The sequence below is a fragment of the Cavia porcellus genome, unplaced genomic scaffold (assembly GCF_034190915.1).
Source record: "Cavia porcellus strain 051 isolate PalLab524CR breed Dunkin Hartley unplaced genomic scaffold, mCavPor4.1 scaffold_11, whole genome shotgun sequence".
Classification (NCBI taxonomy): Eukaryota; Metazoa; Chordata; class Mammalia; order Rodentia; family Caviidae; genus Cavia; species Cavia porcellus.
The window spans coordinates 34,271,644-34,291,662 of record NW_026947494.1 but is presented as its reverse complement, the minus strand read 5'-3'; the positions used below and the strand labels follow the sequence as shown (position 1 = coordinate 34,291,662).

The following is a 20,019-nucleotide window of genomic DNA, read 5'->3' as shown; positions in this document are numbered from 1 at the left end:
TTCATCTGAGAATTGTATATCCATCTCAGCTCTCGTTTTTTGATTGGGTCTTTGAATCTGAGAGAACTGTTTTCTTTTATGTAGAAGTCCTTTGTCTGAGGGACTGTTAGCTAAAATATTTTCACAATCCAGGAGTTTTCTTTTCACTCTGCTGGTGAGTTCTTTTGTGTGCAAAACTTTTTAGTAAGATGTTGATTCTTTGAAGTACTTCCCTCCCATGCAGTTTGGTTTTTGTTCATGAATTCTCTGCCTACCCTGATTTCTTCAAGATTTCTACTGACTGTTTTCCAATAGGTTTCATGTTTCTGTTTTAATGTCTAGATCTTTGATCCATTTTGACTTTAGTTTAGTGCAAGGTGATACACATTTTTTAGTTACAGTTCTCTCATTGTTGAGACAAAGTATGTGATGCCCAAAGTAAAGTAAAGGAAGGTTTATTTCATATAACTCACCTGGCTCAAAGGCAAGATAGCATGGCGGAGCAGCCATTCACGTCCACTGTAAACAGCAACAGTGAACAGAGCAAAAAAGAGAAAAGACACACCTTCTTTCTGCCCTTACACTGAATGTCAGCTCTGTCCCTGGGTGAGTATGGTGCACTCACCACCAATCCCAGTGCTAGACAATGATCCAATCACAAACGCTGGATTCAGCTATATCTATGAGTGCATGAGGCTTGGGGGGAGCATCTGAACACAAACCATAACAGACATGAATCCAGTTTTAGTTTTCAGCATAAGGAAAGGCAGTTTTTCCAGCACCATTTACTTAAAAGGCTGTCTTTCTTCCAGTGAACTTGTTTGGCTGGTTTGTCAAAAATAAAGTGGCTTTGTCAAAGATAAAGTGTTGATTGTTGTGGTTGTATTTTCTAATTTATTCCATTCATCTTCAGATCTATTTTTATTCCAGAACCATACTGATTTTATCACAAAAGCTTTGTAATATAATTGCAAATCAGGGATTGATATGCTTCTTGCCTTGCCTTTGATGTCCAGAATTGCTTTTGCTATTTTAGGTCTCTTCTGGTTACAGATGAATTTTAGGAATCATTTCTCTAGATCTGAGAGGTATGAAAATGGTATTTTGATTGGAATTGCATTAAATCTGTATAACAACTTGGGGAGAATGGCCATTTTCTCTATGTTTGTTCTTCCTATCCATGAACAAGAAATGTTTTTCCAGTTTCTGAGGTCCTCTTCAATTTCTTTTTCAGGGTATTATAATTTTCCTTGAATAGATTTTTTTTTTTTTTTTTTTTTTGTCTTTTTCCTTTTCATCGGTACCAGGGATCGAACTCACGACTGCCTGCTAGCAAGGCAGGCGCTTATGCCGCTGAGCTAAATCTCCAGCCCCTCTTGAATAGATTTTTTTTTTTTACTCTTTTAGTTAGATTGATTCCTAAGTATTTCATTTTTGGGTGTTATTGTGAAGGGTGTGTCTTCCTTTTTTCCTCTCTCAATGAGTTTGTTGTTTTTGTACATGAATGCTATGATTTTTCAGTGTTGACTTTGTGTCCAGCTACATTACTGAATTTGGTTATTACATCTAGAAGTCTTTCAATGGAGTTGGGGGGGTCTTATATATAAAGTAGCATGTCATTTGCAAATAATGATAGTTTAACCTCTTCCTGTCCCATCCTTTTTCCTTTTATTTCCTCTCTCTTGTCTAATTGCTCTGGCTATATTGAATAGGAGCAGTGATATCTTTGTCTTGTTCCTGATTTTAGGTTTAAAGCTTTCAGTTTTTAACCATTTAGTAAGATGTTGGCTGTCAGTTTATCATAGATTTTTTATCAGATTGAGGTAAAGATTATTCTAATTTTTTGTAGGGTTTTTATCATGAATGAGTGTTGGACTTTATCAAAAGCTTTTGCTGCATCTATTGAGGTGATCATATGATTCTTGTCTTTGTATCTAATTATATGGTGTACTATGTTTATTGATTTGCATATGTTGAACCATCCCTGCATTCCTGGGGTGAATCACACTTGGCCGTGCTATATATAATCTTCTTGATGATTTGCTGCATTCAGTTTGCCAGTATTTTATTGAGGATTTTTGCATCTATGCTAATTACAGAGATTGGCCCACAGCTCTCCTTTTCGGTTGGATCTTTCTCTGGTTTTGGTATTAGGATAAAACTTGCTTCCAGGAATGATTTAGGAAGAATTGCTTCCTTTCCAATTTCATTGAAGAGTGTTAGCATTAAGCCTTCCCTAAATTTCTTGTAGAATTCAGCAACAATTTATCAGGACCTAGGCCTTTCTTTGTCAGTAAGGCTCTAATTACATTTTCAATTTTGTTAACTGAAATTGGGTTATTCAGCAGTTTTACATCTTCTTGATCCAGCTTTCATAATTCACATGTTTTTATGAATCTATTCATTTCTTCTGTGTTATTGGGTCTATCCAAGTACAGGTTTTTGAAGTACATATTGATGATTTTCTGTATTTCCACAAAGTGTGCAGTGATATCATTTTCATTCCTCAATGCATGAACTTGTGTTTTTTCTTTCCTTTATTTTTTGATAAGATTGCTAGTAGCTTATCAATTGTATTTATTTTTTCAAAAAACCAATTATTTGATTCATTAACTCTGGATTATTTTCTTAGTCTCAATTGTATTAATTTCCATGCTGGTCTTTATAATTTCCTCTTTTTGGGGAGCCTTGGGCTTGACTTGCCCTTCTTTTTCTAGATGTTTGAGATGTAGCATCAGGTTGTTTATTTGTGTTTATTCTGTTTTCCTGATGTGGGAATTCACTGCAATAAATTTCCCTGTGAGTACCGCTTTCATTGCATTTCACAGGTTCTAGTAAGTTGTATTTGCATTTTCTTTTGCTTGTAGATATTGCTTAATTTCTTCTTTAATTTTCTCTGTGATCCATTGATTACTACAGGTGGTATTGTTTAGTTTCCAGATGTATGGATGTTTCTTTAGTCATTAATTTCTAATTTGATGGCACTATCATCAGATAATATGCATGGAATAATTCCAGTTCTTTTGCATTTATTTAAGCATGTTCTATGGGCTAGTAAATGACCTATTTTAGAGAATGTCCCATGTGCAGCTGAGAAGAAAGTGTATTCTAATGTCATTGAGTGGAACACTCTATACACATCTACTAAGTCCATTTGTTCACAAGTTTGATTCAGTTGTTATTTCTTTACTGATTTTTTGTCTAATTGATCTGTCTCTTTGTGACAATGGAGTGTTAAGGTCCCCTGTTGTGATTATATTTCTTTCCTTATTTAATTTGTCAAGTCTATTAATGTTTGTCTTACATAGATGGGTCCTCCCATATTTGGTGCATATATATTTATGATTATTATCCCTCCCTGTTGAAGTTTCCCCCTAACAAGTAGACAGTGACCTTATCTCTTTTGATCACTCTTGGTTTGAAGTTCACATTGCCTGCAAACAGAATCACTACCACTGCTTTGTTCAGGTTCCTGTCACATGGAGTACAGTTTTCCATCTTTTGACTTTGTGTCTATGAATTTCCTTTTGGGTTAAATGCATTTCTTATATGCTAAATCTTGTTGTATTTTATTTCTTAATCCCCTCTGCTAGTCTGTCTTTTGATTGGTGAATTGAAGCCATTTACATTAATAACTGACATGAATTGGTTTATCTTTCTCATGTTATCTTTGTGTTGTTAGATTCCTATATTTACCCCTTTGTTAAACTGTTTGTCCTGCTTGTACTTTCTATTGTTGTTCTTGGAATTGTGGCCATTTCTGTCTCGTTCAAGGATATCTTTCAGTACTCTTTGTAGGGTTGGTTGGGTTGTAATGAAGTTCTTCAGTTGTTCTTTATTATGGAAGTATCTTATTGCTCCATTGATTTTGAAAGATAGTTTGTCAGGGTACGTCAATCTGGGTTGGCATTTGTTTTCATTCAGTACTTGAAATACTTCACTACATGCTCTTCTTGACTTGATGGTTTGTGTTGAGAAATCTGCTGTGATTCTGGTAGATTTTCCTTTATAGGTGATCTGTGTCTTTTCTCTATTGGCTTTTAAAATTGTGTTCTTATGCTGAATTTATGGGATCTTGTCAAGGTATATTTTTATTTTGGTTATGGCTAATTGGCATTCTGTATGCCTTATGTGTATGTAAGTTTCTTTTTCCACGTTTGGGAGATTCTCTGTGATTGTGACTGCAAATAGTCCTTTTATGTCATCTGTATTGTCTCCTTTTTTATTGGCACCTATCAATCTTATATTGTGGCTGTTTACATCATCTTGCAGCTATTGAATTATTATTTCCTGATTCCTTGTCATTTTTAAGAGCTATTCCCTTTCTCGATCAATAGTTGCAATCATGTCTTCAAGGTCCGAGAGTCTGTCTTCAATTTGATTCATGTGGTTTTTCCAGCTTTCAATGGAATTTTTATCTGTTTCATGTATACTGTTTCCTGTATTGTTAATTCAAGGTTTTCATCACTATCTTATGTTCCTGTATGTATTTATCTATGTCTTCTTTGGATATACTTACCAAATCTTTCATTATATTGTTTTTACCTGAGTGATTATTTCTGATCTGGTTTTTTTCATAGCTTCTTGAGTTATTTCTTTATTTCCCTTGCTATTATTTCAGAGATTTGAGATGTGTGATTTACAAATTCATCCATGTCTATGTTTTCTGGACTTCATCTGGATGGACTGGAAGTTTGAGATTGCATTTTGTTCTTTTGTTTTGGCATTTTCCTGGGATCCTCTGAATCAGTCATATACCAAGTCCTAGTTACTTTCTGTTCTTCTGGGCTGTCTGATAGCAGGCCTCACTTTGGTGCAGATGCCTTGCACCTGTTGGCCTCACCAAGAGTTCCTGGATGAGTACAGGTTGCTGGGCACAGCTTCCCAGTCCCTAAAGACCTCATAGATGATTCGCAGGCATGCAAACTTCCTGTCCTAGAAGGCCTCACCAAGGGTTCCCAGATGACCGTGGGACTCTGGAACACAGGCTCCTAGTCTTTGCAGGCCTCAGAGATGGCCCCTTGGTGTGGGTGAATCACTGGATGCAACTTCCCAGTCCCCACAAGCCTCACTGAGGGTCCCTAGGTGTGGGCAGGTTACTGGGTAGAGGATCTCAGTCCTCACCAAGGACTCACCAAGGTTCCTGAATGACTGTGGGTCACTGGGTATAAACTCCCCCCATTCCTTGTGGGCATCAGAGATGGTATCTAGATATAAGCAGGTCACTGGGCATAGCTTTCAAGTCTCCAAGAGCCTCCCCAAAGGTTCCCAGATAACTGCCAACCATGCTTTTTTAATCACTGTAGCTTTGTGGTATTACTTGAAATCTGGGGTTGCAATACCCCCCTGCTTTGTCCTGTTCCCTAGAATTGCTTTTGCTATTCTATGTCTCTCTGGTTCCATATGAATTTCTCCAGATCTGCAAAAAGTATTACTGATATTTTGATTGGGACTGCATTATATAATAGTTTGGGATGTATGGTCATTTTGTTTATATTGGTTCTACTTATCCAGAAACAGGAGATATCTTTCCATGTTCTGATATTTTCATTAATCTTTTTTTAAACATAGTATAGTTTTCATGGTAGAAGTCTTTCACTTCCTTGATTAGGTTAATTCCTAAGTATTTCAGTTTTCTTGATGTTCTTGTAAAGGGTATTGTCTCCCTAATTTCCCTTTTGGTGAGTTTATTATTGATGCCCAGAAATGTCATTGATTTTTGAGTAGTGACTTTGTATGCTCCTATGCTACCAAATTTAGATATTAGTTCTAGGAGTCTTTTGATGAGATTTTGGGTATTTTCTATGTGGAGGATCACATCATCAGCAAATAATACTTCTTCTCCTGTCCATATCCCTTTACTTCTTTCTCTTGTCTTATTGCTCCAGCTAATGTTTCAATAATTATATTGAAAAAAAGAGGTGATAGCAGACATGCTTATTCTGATCCTGATTTTAGACACAACAGTTTCAGGTCCTCTCCATTTAGTATGATATTGCTTGTTGATATATCATATTTGGATTTTATCAGGTTGAAAAGAAACACCTTCCATTCCTATTTTTGGGGGGGTTTTATCATGAATGGATGTTATATTTTGTCAAATGCTTTTTCTGCATTCATTAAGATGATAATGTGGATTTTGTCCTTGTTTCTAAATATAAAGTTGTGGTGTATTGATTTGTGTGTGTTGGTCTATCCCTGCATCCCTTGAATGAATCCCCTAAGTGCCCACCTCTTAATATCATCACCTTGGGGTTAGGTTTCAACATACGCATGCTGTAGAACACAAACATTCAGATTTCAGCACTTGTAAGGCATTCATAAACCTGACACAGAAACATTGTTGAAATAATGTCAGTTCTACAATGTAAATATTAATAATATTAACAAACTTATTATTATATTCCAAATACTTACATAAACTCAGTGGAACATAAAACCAGATGATTATTCTACCCAATGTGGACACATTCCCCATAACTGATGCTGTCCTTCTTGGAAGGCTAAAGATTAGGTGATTCCTCCAACCCAGGAACTCTCAGCTCACCATCTGATATTCCTACTCAGGAAGCTTCACAACCACTGCTGGACCCCATAAAAATACTGTATTCTTGCCAAAAAAAAAAAAAAAACAGTTTTTGCAACAGGAGAAATTTTTATCTCCACTTCTTCTACAATAATTGTTTCTATTAATACATCCCAACCTCTATGACTTTTCCTCAGTGAGTCATCTTTGATCTACCTTGATGCTTCTCTTTCCACTTGGTTTTCTAAGCACCTTCTGTGATTTAGCCACAGAGTTTAAATGCAAGCATATTATTCAAGCATGGAAGGCTCATTGAAGTTCTCAAAGAAATAATCACAGAGAAAAAATTGTTCAAGTACTTTTGAAGAAATTATACTCTTTTTGTCTCACTGCTTCTGCTTGCCTCACTATTATTTGTACATGCAAAAACTTTTTAACTCATGTTTATTATAGGACAGAGATTCTACAATGCACATGAACTAGCTAACGGGCTAACACTACTCTGTAGGGCTATTAATCATGTTATGTTGCAACTCAGTGGTCTGCCCTTTTAACTCAAGAGTGAGGCCAGTGCTCTGTGGGTAAATTAGGAAATTTTAGTTTGGCTGACCCTGTAATGAAGGCAGCTTTGCCAGAAAAGAGGAGAACAAAAATTACAGATGGGAAGAAATAAATAAGTTTCCAGTGAAGGAATCCAGAGGAATTGTTTATCTGGAGTTGTTCATAAACTGCCATAGTTTCAAAAGATAAAATTCATTATAAGGCATTTCTTTTGGAGCTTTTAACAGATTTGTATTATAGCTAAGGTTTTCTAGTGTTTTTATTACACAATTCGGTCTCCAACCCCACCATTATCTTTCAACTACCTAAGCATAGAATTACAGAAGGCCTGGTCACTCAGATGTAGCAGCGAAGTGGAGGCTAATCAGGAACCCCTGGCAGCAGCTTTCAGACTGGTAACTCTTTTCTGTCTGGCAATTCATAGCAAGCCTATGAATTATCATTTTCTGGAATTCATCTTTATTACTCACATCTTGCAGGTATTCTTTAACTGGAAAAGTAGAAAAAGTGACAGAAGGACAAGGAATATGGAGGATAGTGGAACTCATTACAAAACAATGTGTGTGTCTGTCTGTCTATCTGAAGTCTATGTGTTAATGTATTTATAAAACCACTAAGTCATCACCTAAAAAGAGCATTTGTTTCTACTTTTTTCATCAAACTTTATTTAGCCAACAAAATATTCTTATCTATTTGTGTTCCTTCTGGATAAATTGTGCTGGGTTTTATTTATTGAATTATGTAGTTATCCTGAGGGCAAGTTAAATCTGGAGAATATGAGTTACCACATATATATAACCCATACTTCTTTTTCAATTTGTGAGCCACCAAAAAACACAAGACAAGAAATATCTCCTTCTCTATTATCTACTCCATTCTGCAAATAGTCTCAGCTTACATAAGGATTCAATTGGCCAATGTCCTAACCCCATTCTTAATGACAAAGTGGCCCCAAAAGAGCCTCTTTCTTGAGTACCACTGGTCTGTTGTTTATGGAAGACGCCCCTCTGGAATGCAGTTACCAGTTTCTTCTCATAAGGATGTATGGAAATAACAGTGGCACCAGACTAAAGCAATGTTTCGTGTTTATCCTGGCACAGGAAATTATCCGCAACCTGCGAACCAAAAAAGAACATTTTCACGTTCTTTCTTCTTCTGCCCACCTTCTCACCTCCAGCCCACCCCTTCTGAAACAATCACAATCTTTCCATCTGGTCTCATTAACCCTTGGCTAAAAACCAAATTTTCCTACGCAATTGATGTTTTGAGTGTAGAGCTGGAGCATTGCCTTCAGAGCCTGACAGGAATAAATAAAAAGACAAATTGTAAGTCTTTGGTTGTCACAGCAGGGACTCCTATCATGCCATCAGCTTTCTTGTGCCCAAATGTGTGAACTGCTTGAAAGACCAAGGTAATTGAAAGGCAGTCATAAGCCTCTCTGGATTTTCAGATATTAACGGAAATTGCCTCCTACTGAAATTAGTGTCTGTAAGAGAAAAAGCCCGTTCTGTTTCTGACACAAATATTGCATACAATTTAACCAGTCTATTAGGAAAAGAAAACTCTCAATGGACTAGCAGATAGCAGGACAAATGTATGTCAATTCTCCCAATCCTATTTTAGAAATGACCTAATCTCTCTCTCTCTCTCTCTCTCTCTCTCTCTCTCTCTCTCTCTGTCTGTCTCTCTGTCCTCTGTATGTCTGTCTGTCTCTCTGTGTCTCTCTTCCTGCCTCTCTAACACATGCGTGCACACACACACACACACACACACACACACATTTATATGGTTTTTTTCTCTCCTTTCTCCCCTAACTTCCTCTTTCTTCTGTTCTTTGTCTACCTCTGTCTCTGCTTCAGAGAGATGAAGACAAGTATGTAGACCTGAACATTCATTCCATCTTGTATCAAAGTGTGCCTCTTACTTCATCTTCAAGTTTTTAATGACCATCTTCACTACCTATTACCCTAGCCTCAACCTTACGGTGCATGTTGTGACTTGAGTGTTTCCCAAAGGTCCATGTGTCAAAGTCTTGGTCTCCAATGTGGCTTTACTGGGAGATGCCTTCCATGGAGAATGTGGTACTCTGGGATCTTCCTCTCTTGTTTCTTGACTCTTAAAGCAAATACAGTTTTGTTCTTCCACACACTCCTGCCATAAAGGACCACATTCATCAGAAATCTGTGTGGAGCCATTCAACTTTTGACTGGAAACCTTCAGATCATGAGCCAAAACAAACCTTTTCTCTTTATAAACATTACCATAGTTATTTTGTTATGGTAATGGGGAGCTGACCAATATAACGAATTGGTATGTGTGTACATGAATATAAGGAATTTGAGTTGAAATAGAAGATTTAGGAAAAAAATGATAAACCACAGGGGCTGAACAAATTGACCAATGTACAAATCTTAGGCAAAACAGAAAATTATTGGCGATTTATGTGTGAAGTCATAAACTGTTTCAGAGAATGCTGTATAGAGCAGCACCTGTAACTGAGTGTCTACTCAACATGTGAACGGGCTTCTTACATGAACATGACATTAGCCATGATCTTCCCAGCTAAGCATGGAGCACTCATTCAATCATTGAGATATTTCATCAGATAAGCTGGAGTCCTGGTGCCACTTGTCAGATGTCCCTGCTTGCCACTCTGTACCCCACATGAATAGCAATAACTCTCTTCTGCTTCAAAGTACCCTGACAAGGCATGGGCACATGAAAATCAGTTTGGATAAGACTCATTAAACCTCAAGGAATTGCTAACTAACACTTTGTTGATTACTAAAATGTGCAAGATGCACAGGAAGACGTTGGGAAATCTTCCAAGGCACCCTCTCAATCAAGCACCTTGTAGTCTCCACATAGAAGGTAAGAAAGGTCTGTAAGATATGACTTGGATTCTGTGTAGCTCCCTGAAACTAGTGATGGTTAACACAACTGACAATTTCTTACTCCTCCCCTCCTTTATCTCCTAGGTCCAGATGACCTGGACCAGCACTGCTTTCAGGCTTCTCCTTGGCTATATCCCATTCTATTTCATGTGACCATCACCTGGGATAAAACATAAGGAAAGACAGGCAAAGGGAAAAAGGGAATTCTCATGCACCCGTTTTCTTTGAAGTTTATTTTGTAGATTTGAAAAACATTTTTATAGAGTCAGTGTTGAAAGTAAACTTCTCTTTACAGACCTACTGCAAGAATCCTAGTTCTCTTTAAATAATTGTGGATGTACCTGTTTGGCTTAAGGAGAGATCAATGTGTATAAGGAAATTTAGAAAAGAAAATGAGGGACAAAATTCAGTATTTCAATGTAATATGTCTCTACAAGGACATTTACTTCTTCCTTCCTCCATTGATTCATCAGCCTTTTATTTCAGCTTCAGTAGCTTTGCTGAAATTTTTTATAGAATATTAGTTGTTAAACTTGGCATAGGTTGAAATTGTTTATCCAAACTGCTTGTGACCAGAAAAGGTTCTAATTTCAGAATATCTTTCATTTTAGAATATTTGCATAATGATAATCCAATATTGGGGGGCTGAGGCCTAAGACTAAACACAAAATCCATTTATATTTCATTACCCTAAGATACATTGCCTATTATATACAATAGTTTTAGTGCATCTTTATTTTTACTGCGATCCATCATAGAAGGCCAGACGTGATATTTTTCATTTGTGACATCATGTCAGCACTCAAACAGCTTCAGGCTTTGGAGCATTTCAGATTTCAGATTTTCACATGAGAGATGATTCTCAATCTCTGACAAAATTTGATAACATTGACCATATTCTCTGTCTTAGTTAAGAAGTGCAGGTGATGATACATAATCAGCAGACATCTAACTCCGTAATACCCTAAGTTAACTGGAAGGACACTAAAGTGGCACCTTTCATACGAATTCCTTATTTAGCCTGGATCTCAAAGCTTACATCCATATCCCCCAGCCCAAGGAGGGGTTAACTCCATCGTAACCATAAAAAATACAGCTGAAAATCTAAATATTGTTTTCAATCAATTAAAACCTGCCTCCCTGTAATTTACACCTATTACATCTTCATCTTTCCTCAAAAGTTACTTTGGAACAAGAAGTTAAATCTGGGGGATCCTGGGGAAATGGCAGATTGATAGGTAGCAGGGTAGAGCATCTCTCTGAGAGAAACGCAGATGCTAGAATTTAATTAACATCATGGAGAAGAATAGATGAAAGGAGAGGGATTCTCACGACCCAGGAAGAAACTGAGGAAAAAGAAAAAGGAAAGAAAGAAAGAGAAAAGGTAGATGGAAGGCTGGAGCCAGACACGCTCTCACTGGAGCCGGTCCCACACTGTACTGGGCTCTTTGAAATCAGATGACTCGCAGTCACGCTGAAGTCACAGTCACACTGAAATTGGGATTGGTGAGCCCTTGGCAGGAGGATGGGCTGCAACAGAGAATGCAACTGGCATGGAGAGCTGCACTGACTTGTGGTGAGTGCTTGGAATTTGGTCCTGTGGGAGGGAGTGACTGGCTGGATGACATATGGGAGTTCCTGAACCTGGAACTGCAGTGGCGTCTGTCAACTGCTCCTGGCCCAAAGCGGACTGGTGGGATCTGCTTGGGCTGGGTCACGCTCCTGGTTGGGACTCAGACGAAATTGTACTGAACTGGTTACTCTGCATGGCACAGAATAATGTGGTGAAGGCACTCACTGGTTGACTGGCTTGGAGGGGAGGGGCCAGCCCACACTGCCCCTGCGTGCACCTCACTGATCAACAGCAAACTGGAGAGGGCAGCAATCCCCTAGCCAGTATGCTTCAGAAAAAAACATAAGCAATACAGAAAGGGCCTGAGACCTCCACCATACACCTATCTGAAAGAAAGCAGAAACATGACAAGAGAAAGAAATAAGAAAAAGCCTCCAGCAGCTAACCCAGGGAATATAAGTCCAGGAGAGGTAAATATAGAAGAGACTGAGGGCAACAAACATACAATATTGGATACAGCATCAGCTGACATAAATATCTTCAAAAAAAAAGAAGTATCTTCGTGACCTCGTAGATGAACTTAAAACTGAAATATTAATTCAAGTAAAGCAAGATATAAGAAGATTAATAAAAGAAACACTATGCTAAGCACCTCTTAAGGAGACACAGATGGAAGAATGGAGGAACCCAGAAAAGAAACCTTCAATGAAAAATATTTAACAATCCAGAACACATGAAACAGATTCAAAGAGATTACCAGAAAATTAAAAACTTCATTGTAAGCTAGCAAAATTGATTGACAGAAACTAAAGTTAGACTTTCAAAACTTGAAGACAGGTTTGCAATGTGTGATTGTGAAAGGAAAGATCTCTTAAAAATAACGAGGAACCAGGAAGTAACAATACAAAAGCTAGAAGATAACAAGAGGATCTGTAACTTAAGAATAAAAATCATGAGCAAATAAGCAGGGGTAAACACAAATAAAATACAAATCCTTTTCACAGAAATAACTAAGGAAAACATCCCACGCATAGAAAAAGGAAACAATATTCAGATATATGAGGTATACAGAACTCCAGCCAGCTACAGCCAAAACAGAGCTACACCCAGACAGGTGATAAGCAGGATCCCAGAAATTCAATACAAGAACAGAATGTTAAAAGCTCAATGAATGGGGCAGACAGTGGAATGAAGGAGAAAAGTACACAACCAACAGCAAAAATACAGCATAGCAGAGATGAGGCAGAGAGTATTGGCTATAATCTCTAATGCAGATGGCCTTGATACACTAACAAAAAGAAGCACAGGCAGAGTAGATCAGGAGATAGGGTCCATAAAGATGCTCTGTATAGGAAATATAATGAACCAGAAAGAGAGTCTGTGAACTGAAAGTCAAAGATGAGAAAACAATGCTCTATTTGACAGGGAACCAGAGAGAAATAGGGACAGCTCATCCCGGAGTTGCAGATAGGTTGCAAAGTCATGACACTTTTGTGTGGTGGAGAACTACTCAGCTATAAAGAAGGAAAACCTTGAGGCTTTAGTAGGTAAAGGAATACAACTCAAGATCAAGCTTAAGGGAAAAAAGTTCAGAACCACTTAGGCAGATAGCAGGTTGTGCCCCTAATCTAAAAATCAGAGGAGTTAGTGGGACCCAAAATGTACAAAGAACCTTGTGAAAGGGAAAGGGGAGGAACTGTCTAAAGAAAAAAAAAAGGAAGGCAGAAGACATTGTTAATAGTGTATCAGTATTTAAAAGCCACATTATTCATACTGTTCTGTTTAGTTTGATTTTATTCTGTTTCAGTTTGTCTACTTGTACTAGATTTGCAGGCACAGACAGCTATCCCAGAAAATAGCAAGATATATAATGGTAACTATCCTTAATTTACTATTACCTTAATCTGAAACCCTGTGTTACTTACACTGTCGTACCATAACTGATCTTATTTGAATCTGGTTTTTTAGATCCCTGTTTCATCTTGGCTGATTTTCTTTGAATTTGATATGCTTGATAGTATCAAGTCTGAGAGTAGAGGCAACTACTCTGAAGGTGACAAGATTCAATAGGATACCCACTCTGGTTTGATTATTAACTGCTTTTGAAGTCCCATAACATTTCCAATGTTTTGTTTTTATTAATATTTCTATGTACTGCTATGTTCAATTATACTACGCCTGATGATATAGATGATTCTATTGAAAATAATAGACATTATAGTAACTACTGTAGATAACCTAGTATTGTGGTTTTATATGTCTTTTTTGTTTCATGTGTTTCTAGGAATTTGTTTTGTTTTGTTTTGTCTTGTTCTGATTTGTTTTTCTAATATAGAAAGGACAGGTATACATGTAGAGACTCATGCATGGGTAGAACTTCTAAAAAGTTTATGAGAATTGATAATATAATGCATTATGAAATGAACAGCTACTTTGAAGAAAAAGAGACACTAAGGTACCAGTGCTAATTCTGTAGCATCCTGATATAAAATACAGCAATACTATTATTCCTTGTTTAGAGTGATATTAGTCTGTTTTGTTTTGTTTAATTGCAACATACATAAAGGTATGGACAGAGAACAAGAGACACGATGGCACCCATTGTTGACTTCCCTATTGTCTAGTCATGAGACCTAAAATGCCTTCATCACACCGTTCTAACCAGTTTAATACTATTTTGTTTTGTATGAATTCACTGTGTGTGAAGATATGGACAACTATTTGAAAGAAAACAAGAGACAATATGATAGACAGTGAAGATCTCCGGTGGTCTTGCTTTGAAATCTGTGTTTCTTAAATTGTTTTCTTATCATGTGTTTTGTTACATTTAATTTTACCATCTTTAAAATAAAAAATAAAAATTAAACAAAAGTTAAATCTGGTTCAGGCATAAAACCTCAGGCAAAAACACCTTATATTCTTAGGATATTCATAGAATATTTTCTAATATCAAATATACAAATCAAACATTCTAATACATAATATCTTTAATGAGTTTGCTAATCCTTATCATCTTAGAAAAAATGTTTTTAAACATATTTACTAACATAAAATTATAGGGATAGCACTTATATATAAAAACATATTTTAAATTCTAGTTAAGCCTTTTCATTTTACCTCCTGTAGCTGCTTTTTTGTTTTGGTAAAAGAACAAAGAATAAAAAGAAGACCAAACTATATACTTACAGAAAAATCTACGAGTATATCCGTATTAAGTAAGGCTGTTCTCAAATAGTCATTATTCAGTAGACCAGACATGAACTAATATTCATCTTAAAAGAGGTGAGGAGTGGTGATTGTAGGTCTTATGTTTGAAACATACTAACTAGAGAAGAGCCCCCAGGAGAAAACTGATTTATGTGTGTTCTCAGACAAGGAGGCAGAAGGCACCCTGTGACCTTAGCGCAATAGATTCTGCTCTGACAGTGAAGTTTCTTAGTCTGCTGACAAGAATAGAGATCTCGCAGCAGAGGACTCTGCAGGGCAAAGCATGACATTACCGCCCAGGGTAGAAATGATTGTATCTGTCTTTTTATCATTAAAGGTTCTCTTTGATTTCATTAAGGGAAACCAATCTCTCTAATGAGGAAATTGTATTCTTTCTGTTTTCCTGATCAATTTTGTGGAGTTTATTCTGGCGCCTGGGCTGGGTCACTCACACTTAATAGAATCATAAGGATGAATAAAGCATGCAGGTGTTTCTAGTCTAATCTTCTAATTTTACAGACAAAAAAGCCAAAGTCCAGAGAGCTTTTCCAAGAATACATAGCTAGCTCTTGCAGTGGTGAGTGAATATTGTCTTCTAAATTTAAAAAAAGAAGAAAAAAGAATATCTGATTCAAGTTTGGGGGAACAAAGGACTTGTTTACAGGGGTGGCTTACAGTTGAGAGGGAAGTGTATACTGGAGAGGAAGGAGAAAGAGAAACAATGTTTATTTGTGCTGGAAACCTGGTCTAAGTGCCAGTTGTATAGACTTTTTCACTCAGCTAGCACCTGCTGGATTCCAAACAACATGACTGAGCCGTCAGCAGCCTACTGGGGATCTGCAGCACAGGCCTCTACACTGGTAACAGAGATGCTCTGCCCTCTGCACCTCAGGACGCCTGCCTCACACTCAGACATCGTCTGTTCCTCGCCGTTCACTTCCATGCAGATGTTGATCCCTTGTTCCTGGCACTCTGATGCTTGTCGGCAGACACATCTGTTGCTTTGGGCTGGAAAAGTAAGCAAGAGAGGCTTAATAGTACATCACGGAGGTGGGTGACTCAAAACACATTACCTCTAAAGTAATGTCGTGGTGATTACATTGCTCCTGCCTTGAGTGGTACAATAAACCGTCGCCCTGAAAAGCAGTTAGGACCAGGAAATTGTGACATTTGCTCTACTCAGAATAAATTTCCTCTCTGTTGGGCCCATGTGATGCAGTTCTCTCCAAGTCAAGAACTCTCCAGCTCTCTCCTCACTCATACCAACATTCATGTGAATCATCAATAAAAAGTAACACACACACACACACACACACACACACACACACACACACACACAGGACCAGAACAAAAGGAATACTTCAGCCAAGCACAGAGTGTCAAGGATGAAATGAATTAAATTCTCTGAGGAGAAGACAAGGCATACAAAGCCTACATATTCTATGAAAACAAAACAGAACTGATTTGGGGAAGAAACTGGGTTATATGGAAAGGGAGCATAGCAGGAATATACCTGTTGGGAGTCTGCCAAAGGGAAATAACAAGGTCTTTCAGCAGATAATAGAGTCACCAGCCACAAATGACCCAAATGTAAGGACATGAGGGAAAAAGTGCCCAGGGGTAGTCCAGGATGAGAAGGCAGCAGAGAGCTAACAAAGACCTTATGATGATACAATCCAGTTCCCATACTGACAGAAAAACCCAGGACAAAGATGACTCAGCACCCCAACCCTTTCACATTCATAGGTTTGTCCAAACCATGGGCAGGGTGCCATGTGCTTGTAGTAAGTGCTACAGTAAGTACTACTTGTACATAACCTTAGTAAATATTGCATCACAAATCAAGAAAGAAACTCCTTTTTTCCCAAATCTTTCTGATTACTTCCAGGAGAAAGTGTCAGCTTGGCACTAGTACGTTTCTGACAACTCTCTCTTACTTAAATGCCCTTTTCACAAAGGGAAAATACTGTCAATCTTAGATCAATAGATGGGTAGAATGTACAGCTTTATTATGCTACACTATGTGTTTTTTCTAATTACTAAATATTTATGATGATACTTCCTTTTAAGGATGTAATTTAAAGTATCTGTTTTTAAAAGTTTTTTTGTATGTTTTTTTTGAAATGAGTAAATGATATGGATAACACAAAGAGAGAGCAAAAGTTAGAAGGTAGCTCAGGAGTTACCAAGGATTGAGAAAACAAAAGACTAGTAGGGATGAATTCTTGTTCTTTTAGGTATCTGATTCATGGCTCTTTCCATGGAGGAGAGCGGAGAGAGAAGGATCATGGCAAAATCAGTCTAAGCCTTTGACATACTCAAGTATCTGTTTTGATCTACTGGTTAACTAAAAACTAGATAGTTTAAAACCTCAGGAATGTTAGTATTATTATAACTACAAATGTGAAATTCTCCTTACCATCACATTTTTCCCAAAGTGAACATGCACCACAAGTTTTCTGGGCCAACACAGGCAGAGAACAGCTGTCCCTGCCAGCAAGAGTGTAATTTCTACCCCGACAGTGGAGAACATGCATCTTGCAAACTGTCAGAGGCACTATCCTTTTGCTTCTCTCATCTTGAGCACACACATCCAAGGAAGATCTGAAAAGAATGTTTAATTACATTATTTACAAGATTTTTGCTCTTGAAAGTTTAGAAGTGAAAAGTGAGCCTTTGAGACCATTAACCCATACATTATCACCCACCAAAAAATATGGAACAACAACACAAATCTTCATTCCTCAGGCATAATCCTCTCAGATCTTCAAAATGAACACATTTACTCCTTGTGTTTTCATAGTTTTTGCAAGCACAGATCCCATTTGCCTGTTGAATGGTGTGACCTGAAGACCTCCACAGCAATCCCTGCCTAGCTGTGCAGCAACAGGACTTTGCTCAGAATGTGGTAGGGCCCCACTCCATGTCCCCAAACAGACTGGGACCTTTGGGTCATCACTGGGGTCCTGGTTGGGCCCCACCCCAGTAGCCAAAAGCTGCCATGTGTCAAGCGACACGACCAGAAAGTCCCACAGAAAACTCTACATAGCTGTGCAGCCCCAGGACCTTGCTCACAACCTGAATGAGTGCTGCCCAGTGATCCCAAGAAGCCAGGGAACTTTGGTGCACCACATGACGTGAGCTGAAGCCCTGCTCAGTGTACTCCGTCTACTATTCAGCCTTAGTACATCACACAGAACCTGGTAGGGCCCAGCCCAATGACCTCAAGCAGCTAGAGAGCTTTGGTGAGCCATGTGGGATGTGCTGAAGGTCTACCTAGGACACACACATCCCATTTGGGAAGCCTTTGAGTGTCACTAGGGACCTGGTAAGGACTTCCTAACATTCCCCACTCAGCTGGGGAAACTCCTTGAAGGACAGACAGCTGTCTTCAATCCAAGAAACAATTGACACTTTGCATCTGTTGTAGTTAGGGGTTGTACACAGAGAACAACTAGGATTAGGACATGGAGTATACAATATTTTTATAATGATCACTGGAAGTTAACACAGGAGAATGCAGGAAATCTATCCACAACACCAAAGACATAGATTATTTAGTCAAGAGCCTAAACCCCACGGCAATGTCCCACATGAGTCCAAATAAAAACCCAGAGCCCAGGACAATGCCTCCACAAGTCCAACTGGAAGTCCAGAGCCCCAAAAAAGGACTCACACCAGTCTCTTTTACAGATCCATGCCAGGAAGACCCAAGGGTCAGCAGTGGAAGCCAGAAAGTCTATGCCAGTAGGATGAAGGAGCTGTGCTATTGGGATGAGGGTTCTACACTGGAGCCGAGAAGTCACACTCACAACAAAGAGCAAGGCTGTCCTGAAAGGCACCACAGCTGTCCTCAGCGACATGGTCCCGAGCTCCTCTGACAACAAGCACAGTTGGTACATGCCAAGAACCAGCGTGATGAGTTCATCCTAGAGACCAGGCAGCACATATCTTCCCCTCCAGAGCCAGGATGCAATGCTCGATGTGAAGACCAAAGCTTCTCCAGGAGAACCAACAGCTCAGACAGCAACTCGTAGGAGAGTCCATAATGCCTCCTTAACGCCTCAACCCTCTACCCTGGATTTTCAAGGGCCAGCGAGAGCTCACCGGACGCCGCTGGAACCGCGATGCTTTCCAAGGCACGGGCCCCTATCTCAGGGCAAACCCATTCCAGGGCACCCTGCCCTTCACAAAGAAAAGAGAACTCTGACCGGGGCTCCCACTGGCTTCTCCAGGATCGGTCGCGTTACCGCACTGGACGCCTCATGGCGACCATCTCCACCACTCTGGATTCGGGGATCTGAACTCGACTCCCTTTCGATCGGCCCTCTGTTTAATCTTTACAACCCACAGTTCCAATGGAACCTTCTTCTTGGCCAAGTGTTTTAAATTACTCTACTGGTGCTTTGCTCTAAATTTCAAAATAGATCTGGTCAAAAGTTCTCTAAAGTAACTATGTTACCATCCCAAAAGTAGACTGCACTGAAATTTTTCTGCCACCCAGGTAATATCTCTAAATACAAATAAGACCAACTTTCAGCCAAAGCACAATATACTACCTGGACTCCAGCAGACATTGCAGTCTTTCCCAACAGAAGCCTCCCAAGCTTCATCTTAATTGGCAGCATCTCCATCAGTACTCCGATCTTTCAGGTTCCAACCAGTCTCCAAAATAATATAGCACACAAAAGCTGTCTCTTTGGCCAGTCTCTCAAATATTTTCCAAATTAATTTCCAAAGCTCTTAAATCACATGGCCAGGCAATATAACAGCAATGACCCCACTCCGCTGGTACCAATTTCTGTTTTAAATTATTTTACTGGCCCTTGATTTGAAACACATAGCTGGCTGAAAGCCCCCAATAATAGCCATGCCACAGCCTCAATGTTTGATTGCTTTTTAGTTTCCTCTTCAAGATTAATCAGTCCATTGCCCTTTGTCTCAGTCTCAGGCAAAGTCTCTGGGCAGGAGCAACATGCAGAGAAACTTTCTGCCAAGCCATAACACACATCATGTGGAGTCCAACAACCAATGCAATCCTTCTTCCCAGCAGAAACCTCCCAAGCCTGGTCTTTACCATGATGCTTTCTATCAGCCTTCTGGTCTCCTGAGCTCTGACCAGAATCTCCTCTACAGAACAGCCTAAGCTGCTCCAGCTCTATGCATCCAGGCGACATGTCCAAACCTTTCCAAATTCTGTCCAACAGCCATTTCCAAAGCCTCTCAAAAAACATGGTCAGATATAGTCACAGCAAATGACCCTACTCCTCAATACCAAA

General features: G+C 38.8%; 1 protein-coding gene across 1 annotated transcript in view; it reads right to left on the bottom strand.

The window, feature by feature from the left end:
• Positions 1–14,502: 14,502 nt before the first annotated feature.
• C7 (complement C7) overlaps positions 14,503–20,019 on the bottom strand; it is a 62,397-nt gene continuing 56,880 nt past the window's right edge. Inside the window, exons 17-18 of the mRNA XM_003470267.3 lie at positions 17,160–17,344; positions 14,503–15,748 (exon numbers count right to left, since the gene is read on the bottom strand). Of these exons, the coding sequence (XP_003470315.1) occupies positions 15,567–15,748; positions 17,160–17,344 (367 nt within the window). The 3' untranslated portion in view covers positions 14,503–15,566. The remainder of the gene's footprint in view (positions 15,749–17,159; positions 17,345–20,019) is intronic.